This window comes from Theropithecus gelada, chromosome 2 (assembly GCF_003255815.1).
Source record: "Theropithecus gelada isolate Dixy chromosome 2, Tgel_1.0, whole genome shotgun sequence".
Classification (NCBI taxonomy): Eukaryota; Metazoa; Chordata; class Mammalia; order Primates; family Cercopithecidae; genus Theropithecus; species Theropithecus gelada.
This window is the reverse complement of record NC_037669.1, coordinates 162,245,045-162,254,240: the sequence shown is the minus strand read 5'-3', so window position 1 is coordinate 162,254,240 and position 9,196 is coordinate 162,245,045. Positions and strand designations below refer to the sequence as shown.

General features: G+C 44.3%; 1 protein-coding gene across 4 annotated transcripts in view; it reads right to left on the bottom strand.

The window, feature by feature from the left end:
• Positions 1-206: 206 nt before the first annotated feature.
• BTD (biotinidase) overlaps positions 207-9,196 on the bottom strand; it is a 44,942-nt gene continuing 35,952 nt past the window's right edge. For 3 of the 4 annotated variants that reach the window (XM_025374367.1, XM_025374357.1, XM_025374359.1), the window contains 2 exons: positions 5,596-5,745; positions 207-3,538 (listed from right to left, as the gene is read on the bottom strand). In XM_025374367.1, coding sequence (XP_025230152.1) covers positions 2,366-3,538; positions 5,596-5,745 — 1,323 coding nt within the window. In that variant the 3' untranslated portion in view covers positions 207-2,365. The remainder of the gene's footprint in view (positions 3,539-5,595; positions 5,746-9,196) is intronic. The other variant, XM_025374352.1, reaches the window with a different exon arrangement.

Here is a 9,196-nt window from a genome sequence, read left to right as displayed (position 1 = left end):
CCCTTCCCGTGTGAGAAGAACCACAGAAAAGCACAGCTGCACCTACATGAGAAACCATGCAAACCGAGCTACTTCCCCCAAGACTGGTTTAGCCAAAAATGCATTTGATTTCCTGTCTCCATGTTGTGGTCAAGATTGCCATTTGCTTCCTGCATTTCAGGACTACAATCGACGAAAGCGTATCACAACCATTAGTCATAGGTGTATTTTTTCCCTGAAAATGATTTATTTTCCCATCCTCTACTTTGTTCTGTCAGCTGGCAGCCACTTCTTTGAATTGTAAAAATTACTTTGTTCTACCACCATTATTTGTTTTTCCCCTCATTCTACTTCACGAGCAAGTCATTCTAAATTGTCGGTAGAAAATAACTCAGGGAAAGTTCGTGGTACTCTGCCCAGAAGGGCGGAATTAGGATCTTGCAGGTGCTTTTTAGATGTTTACTGGGTGAAGTAGTTCTGCCAAGTCTGTATTTAGAACTGGCCTCTCTTTCTCAGGCTTATTTGAATCTTGGCATAAAGCAACGATATGCATTTTTAGGGAATTTCTGTCTCCCTGGGGTTTGAGGCAGAGAAGCAGAGTGGGCGGCGGACAGCCACATCTGGGGCCGCTTCCGGCCTGCCAGCTCACGCCTGGTGGGAGCCGCACTGGGCGGGAAAGCGAACTCTGCCATTTGATGGGAGAGGTCCTGCTCCCCTTCCAGAGGGACTTCCTAGGGCGTGGGGAACCCGGGGCTTGCTCAGGAATTTCAAGTCCTTCCTGCTTATTCCCTGAAGACTTGACTCATCCCAGACCTTTTCGAGGGATCAGTGAGTCAGCAGGGGCTGGTGCTGGCTCTGCTTTTTCCCACATGGTTTATTCAACATGCATTCTACGAATAAAAAACTGAGGCCCGAGGTCTCCCAGTGAGGGGTAGATGGTGAGGCCATGCATGGAAACCCCATCAGTCTGACCGTAGAATCCATGTTGTTCATTATCCTGCCTAAAAGCCAGAAAAGGATCTGAAGGCCTACACCGTGGGGGGAATAGGGAGTTCGTTTCATTTTTTTTCTTGCTTTGTAAAACTGTGTGATGTTTAAGCACATACTGTTTAAAAAACTAAAAAGGGGTTCAAACTAAATGGCCACATTTAAGAGGCAAATCACTGAAGACTCATTATCCATTCTGCACTTAAAAAATGATCTGAAACAGCTACTAGGCATGAAGTCAAAATCCTTTTTAAAATGGCTCTGAAATGTTGGACACAAATGACACAGAAACCAGTGGCCTAAAAATGTCTTCACTGTATTCAATCTGGTAATTTTGCATCTGGAATTCCTGACATGGGAAGCTCCTGCTCTGTGCCTGTTGGGTGATTGAATACATGCATGACTGAAGTGGGCCACCCTTCACGCCCTTCATGGCAGTCCTTGCAACTTATCTCTATGGGGTGCCAAGCATCGCTGCTAAGCAAGGAGATCCTCTATAGGGCTCCGGATCAAATGATACCAGCATCAAGCCATCCTGCACAGTCAGGCAACGTGCCCAACTCTTGCCCAAAGCTACCGTGATTTATTAAGGTCCCTAGAATCCCCGGATGAGCTGTGCTGTACAGAAAGAATTCCATTACTCATACCTTCCCATGGCTGCCCCCGTCTCAACATTTTCCAGTCCCCACCCGCCCTTCACCCCGAAGCGCTGCACTCTCTCCAGTTATTCCAGGTCCTGCCTACACATTCCATTTACTGACAGAAAATTCCATTACTGGCAGATGTGAGGAACACTTCTTTTCTATTTTTAAGAGCCGCTTTAAGGTCTACATTTCTGACGCTGCCGGTGGCGCTAGCATTGCCATTTCATCTGGATAGAGTTCCGGTTGGCCAGAATGGGAACGTTCCCCACAGGGGCCATTTCTAATCGAGCTTTTGCTTTGAGAGCTTGTTTCTTACCTCAGAAAATGTTTAAGGCTTATGAAATATTTACATGTCCTGGGTAAGTCACTTGATCAACAAGATTAAAAACAATAACAACAAAAAAAAACCCAAGCCACTACCTTGTGGATGTGTAAAATAGAAACTGACATTTATTTTTGTTTTAGCTTGAGACCAATTGCATACTGAGAGATTTGTTAGAGGAAGATGTGGCTTGAAAAAGATAAATGTGAATAGAAAATACCAGCTAATGCCTCGATGATTGAGGTTTAAGAGGAAGACACTGAGGGAATCTGCCTCTCCTACCTGTTCCACAGTTCCCAGGGTGGAATCTGGTGCCACAGAAGTGGGCTCCTGCCCTTAAGGCAGAAAGGTGGTCCCAGGGCTTGTAGCCTGTAGAAGTGCAAGGCTGTCACCATGATGGCCAGAGTCCGCCCCCACAGACCACATACTTTTCCTAGTCCCTCTCATACAAGCGCCCATAGAGAGCTGCCGTCACCAGCCCGGAGGACAGCTCACTCTTCCTCAGGAAATAGTGGTCCTTCTCCCAGCCAAGCTGGTCAGGGACTTCTAGGGTCATCCCCGACGTCAGAAACAAAGGAAAGATATAGGAAGTACTGAAGTTGCCCCACAGGTGAAACTCGAATATCGCTGTGGCCTCTGTGATCTCCTGTCCACAGGTGCCGAAGCCAAGACCCCCACACCTGACCAAGGCACACACTTGGATGTAGTAAGTGCCATGTACTGTGTGAAGCCCATCAAAGACCCCCAGGGCATACAACTCTTCGGATAAGGTGGGCCTCTCATAAAGTAAATAACAGCAGAGGCCATTTGAACAGACGTGGAGATAGCCTTCCTTTCCCCAGACAGGGACCAGGGTGAAATTGTCATACATCATCTCAGAGTGAAATGTGGGAGGAGCATTCATGTTCCACTTGGTGGCTTCATCACAGTGGACTTCCTGAGCATCCTTCTCACAGTACGGATCGCCTGACAAAATTTTTAAAAACTTAGTATGGGATGGGTCCGTTTCTCCTGTTGCATTCCCTGCACCAATGAGACCCACTGGATTTTTGGCCACCTGGGCAATTATAAGGTGACCTTCGGGATTCTCCATGTCATGGTACCAAAAGGACTCCAGAGGGGTGTGTATGCCACTCCCTGTCATCCCCAGAACTGGGTGGTGGACATTAGCTGCCAGAACGTTGATGCCAAAGGCAACAGCAAAAGCTTTCTGAATCTCAGTTGCTGCCAAGAGTGGGAGCTGGTTCATCCAGGCAGTCGGGTACACAACATGCTTCACCTTGTAGTCTCTGAGGAGTCTGACGGCAGGGTCAAAGAACAATATATCAAAGCACGTGAAGATGCCAAACCTGCCAGCAAAGGGGGTATCAAAGGTGATGTGATCCACGTTAAGAGGAACATCAAACGCTGCCTCAAAGTACAGGTTGTGTTTACGGTAGCGGTCAACAAGGGTTCCCTTATTGCTGAACACGACATTTGTGTTGAACTGGTATCTCCCATCATTTGGGCACCCTGGGTCACTGCTATGACAAGGCTGCTTTGTCCCAAGATTGGCCACCAAGAACATATCTCCCTTGATGGCCATACAACTCAGGCGCTGGAGCACCTAGAGGAAAAAAAGGTATCAATACATGAGCTTTTAAATCCTTCCTTTTGCTTCTTTTATTTTTTTTTCAAGAGACAGGGTCTTGTTATATTGCCCAGGCTGGACTCAAACTCTTGGCCTCAAGCAATCCTCTCGTCTCAGCCTCCTAAGAAGCTGGGACTACAGGTGTGCACCATTGTACTTGGCTCTCACAATTTTTAAATACAAAACTACTTATATTGTATCCATAACAAACAGCTATTGTATATCAATAAGAAAAAAGCAATCACTACTGAAAATGTGCAAAGGCTATAGACAGGTGATTCACAGAAGAACAAAGAAAAATGGCCTGCGAACATCTCAAAAGATGCTCAGTCTCATTAGTGAGAGAGAAATGCAAACTAAAGCAATGAGATAGCTATCATTTCTCACCTGCATAAGACTGGCAACAATTCAAAAGATTATTCTTTTTCTTTTCTTTTCTTTTTTTTTTGAGGCAGGGTCTGGCTCTGTTGCCCAGGCTGGAGTGCAGCGGCACAATCTTGTCTCACTGCAACCTCTGCCTCCCAGGCTCAAGCCATCCTCCCACCTCAGCCCCCCGAGTGGCTGGGACTACAGGCATGCATCACCACATCCAGCTAATTTTTGTATTTTTTGTAGAGACGAGGTTTCACCATGTTGGCCAGGAAGGTCTCGAACTCATAAGCTCAACCTATCCGCCAGCCTCGGCCTCCCAAAATGCTGGGATTACAGATGTGAACCAACGTGCCCAGGCTCAAAAGATTATTCTATCTTGCATTGACCAAAGGATGAAAAAAGAGGCACTCAATACTGTATTACTGGGGCTGTAAAGTGAAATCAAAGTTTTTAAGGGGGAAATTTGGTACTCTTTAATATCATTTAAAAATGAATATATCCTTTGAGGGATTCCATTTTTTTTTTTGAGGCAGAGTTTTGCTCCTGTTGCCCAGGCTGGAGTACAGGGGCGCAATCTTGGCTCACCGCAACCCCTGCCTCCTGGGTTCAAGTGATTCTCCTACCTCAGCCTCCTGAGTAGCTGGGATTGCAGGCATGCACCACCACCCCTGGCTAATTTTGTATTTTTAGTAGAGATGGGGTTTCTCTATGTTGGTCAGGCTGGTCTCAAACTCCCAGCCTCAGGTGATCTGCCCACCTTAGCCTCCCAAAGTGCTGGGATTACAGGAGTGAGTCACCGCACCTGGCCTGAGGGATTTCATTTCTAAAAATTTTATTTTACAGAAAAACTTGAACATGTTTACAAAAACATAATAGCAAACATTTAAAAGTGAATAAGCATATAGTACGCTTAAAAAGAGGATGTCAAGGCCGGGTGCGGTGGCTCACGCCTGTAATCCCAGCACTTTGTAAGGCCGAGGTGGATGGATCACGAGGTCAGGAGATTGAGACCATCCTGGCTAACACGGTGAAATCCCGTCTCTACTAAAAATACAAAAAAAAAAAAAAAAAATTAGCTGGGCGTGGTGGTGGGCACCTGTAGTCCCAGCTACTCGGGAGGTTGAGGCAGGAGAATGGCGTGAACCTGGGAGGCGGAGCTTGCAGTGAGCCAAGATTGCACCACTCCAGCCTCGGGGACAGAACAAGACTCTGTCTCAAAACAAAAACAAAAACAAAAACAAACAAACAAACAAAGAGGATGTCAATAACTATGAAATGCATAGAAAAGAATACAGCTGAATGCACATCAAATTGTTGATGGCAGTTTCTCTAAGCAAGGGCATAGGAGGAGGGGCAGGCTGTGGTGAAGATGAACTTTTCTTTTTTAACTTTTGGTTTGTTTTGGTTTGGCTTAAGTATACATTCCTGTATTTCTTGTATAATTAATAAATGGAAAGATCCGTAGATGAATAAGTGCCTTGTAACGTCAGACATTCTTTAATGGAATGAACATGTGGCACGTGGATCTTTGGGAGTCTGGGTTGGATTTTTGGGATCCTAAGGGCTCCTTTCGATCTCAGTTAACATGTCATAGCTTCTGGTCCCTGACTTAGTTCATCTCTGTGTACCCTCAGCCTATGGAGGAAAAAGGCCAAAATCACCTCCGTGTCATTGAAACGGCGAGGCTCCAGGCATGGGTTCCACCCGACCACCTGGGGAGACGGCATGAAGTCCAAAAATGGATAAATGGATGTTCTTGTAAAGTTGAATCCATGAATGCCATCTTCTGGAAACACTATAATCTGTACACCCTGAAAAGGAAAACATCGAAGAATAGTCTGTTATGAGACGATGGGAAGACCGCTGCATTCGTTCATTCTTCTGTTCATTCACTCGGCAACCATCACGAAGCTACTCTGTACCAGAACCGGAGGCACAGAGATAGTGTCTTTACTGTCCTCAGAGACCTTAGTCTTGGGGATGCTGTCTCGCTTCACCTGATCCCCAAGGAACAAAGACAAAGTCCTCTAGGAACAACCATTAACTGTGCCTGGGGTCATGTGAGGGAAGGAGGGAATGAAAGTAAGCTCAGGAGTTTGACAAGCAAATAGCTAGAAAGGATTTAGAGTTCTTAGGGCACCAGGGGAGATGGGGCTGACTACAGGGCCTTGAATACACTGGGCCCATTAACACATGTGGCATCTTTGGTCTGGTGGTTGTCAACTTTCATTGTGCATCTAAATCAGGTGGGGAACTCCTGAAAAGCACTGATGCTGGGGCCCTCCCCTGCGAAGTCTGATTTAATTGACTGTGGGTGGGATACTGGCAACAGTGTTTGTTTAAAGGCCCCCTGGGTGATTCTCATTTGTAGCCAAGGTTAGGACCCACTGGGCCAGTGGGTAAGACGCAAGTGTGTTGATCTCAGCCTGGAAACAAGAACTCACTTGAAATCTCCATTCCCCAGCTGGGAATTAGGAGGCTCCCTTTGGGACTCTGGCCACCCTAAAGGCCTTTTCCCACACCTGGTAACATCCTGTGCTTCCTGGCTGTGATGGCCTGGGGCTCCCTGTGACATTTACAGCAAGCTAAAAAAATACAAACAAACAGGGCAGCCCTCAGCTCTCAGGGCTGGGGCGTCATTCTTCCACTGCTCTCCACTTACAGGGTTTAAAATGTCAAGCCGGGAACACCAGCCCCAGGCAGGAAGGTGGAGAAGGCAGGCAGAGAAGGCATGAATAATTCAAATTAGCAAAGTTTGAGACACTTATTTCTGGAATACATTGCAAACTTTTAAATTTTTTTCCTGGTTATAAAAGCTTCAAAACTTTAAATGTAGAAAATTTGGAAAACGGGAAAAAAATCATAATTCTATAACAGATACTTATTGTTAATATTTTGGATATTTTCATTATTTTTTCTCTCTCTGTATACCTGTATATGTGTATATAATGGACATAATAATAAATATATGGTTTTACATCTTGACTTTCCTCATTAAAAATACGACCTTTAAAAATACGACCAAGCATGGTGGCTCATGCCTGTAATCCCAACACTTTGGGAGGCCCAGGTGGGCAGATCACCTGAGCTCAGGAGTTCGAGACCAGCCTGGCCAACATGATGAAACCCCGTCTCTATTAAAACTACAACAATTAGCCAGGCATGGTGGTGTGCACCTGTAATCCCAGCTACTCGGGAGGCTGAGGCAGGAGAATCACTGGAACCTGGGAGGCGGAGGTTGTGGTGAGGTGAGATCACTCCATTGCATTCCAGCCTGGGTGATAGAGTGAGGCTCAGTCACACACACACACACACACACACACACACTTTCAAAAATACATTTGTAATAGGGCCACATCATATTTAAGAGGACGCCATAGTTTACCCTCTATTATTGGAATTTGAAGTGTCCCCAACTTTTTGTAATAAAAAGAAAACTGTGGTAACCATCTGCATAGTGTGCCTAAAACACTTATTGCATAATTATATACTTCACACAAATCTTTGATTGCATCTCTGATTATTTCTTTGGAAGAAAGTCTTACAAGTGAAATTACTGGGTCAAAGGGTATAAAAATTAGAGTTTTAAGTTTTGTTTTGTTTTCTGAGAGACGGTCTTGGTCTGTCGCCCAGGCTGGAGTGCAGTGTTGTGATCTCGGCTCACTGCAACCTCCGCCTCCTGGGTTCAAGTAATTCTCGTGCCTTAGCCTCCCGAGTAGCTGGGATTACAGACATGCGCCACCACACCTGGCTAAATTTTGTATTTTTAGTAGAGATTTTTAGTAGAGATGGTTTGAGACCATCAGGCTGGTCTCAAACTCCTGACTTCAAGTGATCCGCCCGCTTTGGCCTCCCAAAGTGCTGGGATTACAGGCATACGCCACAGCACCTGGCCTAAAAATTAAACTTTTAAGTTCTTAACACACACCGCCAAACTGCTTTCCAGAAATATTATACCAATGTATGTTCCTTCCAGTACAGTATCATCTCATTGCACACTTAGCAACGAACATGTAAAGAAAAATTATCACAAACCTAAAAATAAGGCAAAGATGGAGATGCAGGCTTTCCAAATTATACTAGGGTATTGTTTAACAGGCTCACTCCATTATTCTTTAATTAGCTACAGAATGTACCACTGTTTGACTTTGTTATTTAAAAGATCACCTCAAAGATTACAATTGTATTGCCCTATAGGACATTACCCAGTTTTGCATCTATTAGGAAATTCATTTCAACAATCAGTGGACTGACTGATATACACATTTCCATTCCTCAAATTTTCCTTTGAACCAGCTTTACCATCTTACTGGTTCCTTAATTAATGAATTAAATAAAAGCTTTATTCATTCTATATTTGCATGAGTCATCTTTTCAGATTTTTGAAAATTATAGTTGGATAGACATTTTTCTTTATTAAAAACAAAACTGTGAGAGCACCGAATGGTTCTTCACGGAGAAGAACATTGAAATTATGTATACATACTAGATTATTATCAACCAGGAATGAGGAGAGGAACCAAACCTGAGCTGGGGCAAAACTTTGGGTCTGATGTGATGAGGATATCTAGGAAGTAATTTGCATTCCTGATAAATGGCTTCAGCAACTTTCTGGTAGACCTCAATGAGATCAAGAACCCCTTCCTTCTGAGGAATGAAGGTTACAAACCCAAGTGACTGCCCAGCTGAATCACCTTGAAACTGGACTCTGTTTTTCCCCTATGAACGCCTCTACTGAGACAGAAATATAGTCATGCACTGCAAAATGACAGTTTGGTCAATGACAGACCACATATGTGATGGTGGTTCCATAAGATTATAGTACTGAATTTTTATTGTACCTTTTCTATGTTTACATACACAAATGCTTACCATTTGCTACAACTCTACAGTGTTCAGTGTAACATGCTGTAAAGGTTTATAACCTAGGAACAATGGGCCATACCATATAGCCCAGGTGCATAGTAGGCCCTACCATGTAGGTTTGTGTAAGTATATGCTATGAGGCATGCACAATGACACAATGGCCTAATGATGCATCCTTTCAGAACATATCCCTGTCATTAAGCAATGCATGACGATATTTCAATTGGTTTGCTCAGGAACCTCTTATAACAACTTTGATATAAAACTTTCACACAAACTTGCTATCAATTTGTCTTAGAAGTTGCTTTAAAACATATAACCAGATTTGCTTAATACCCTGTACATATCTTTGATTTTCAACCCTCAGTACATGTGGCTTGGTCACTTTGTGGCTAA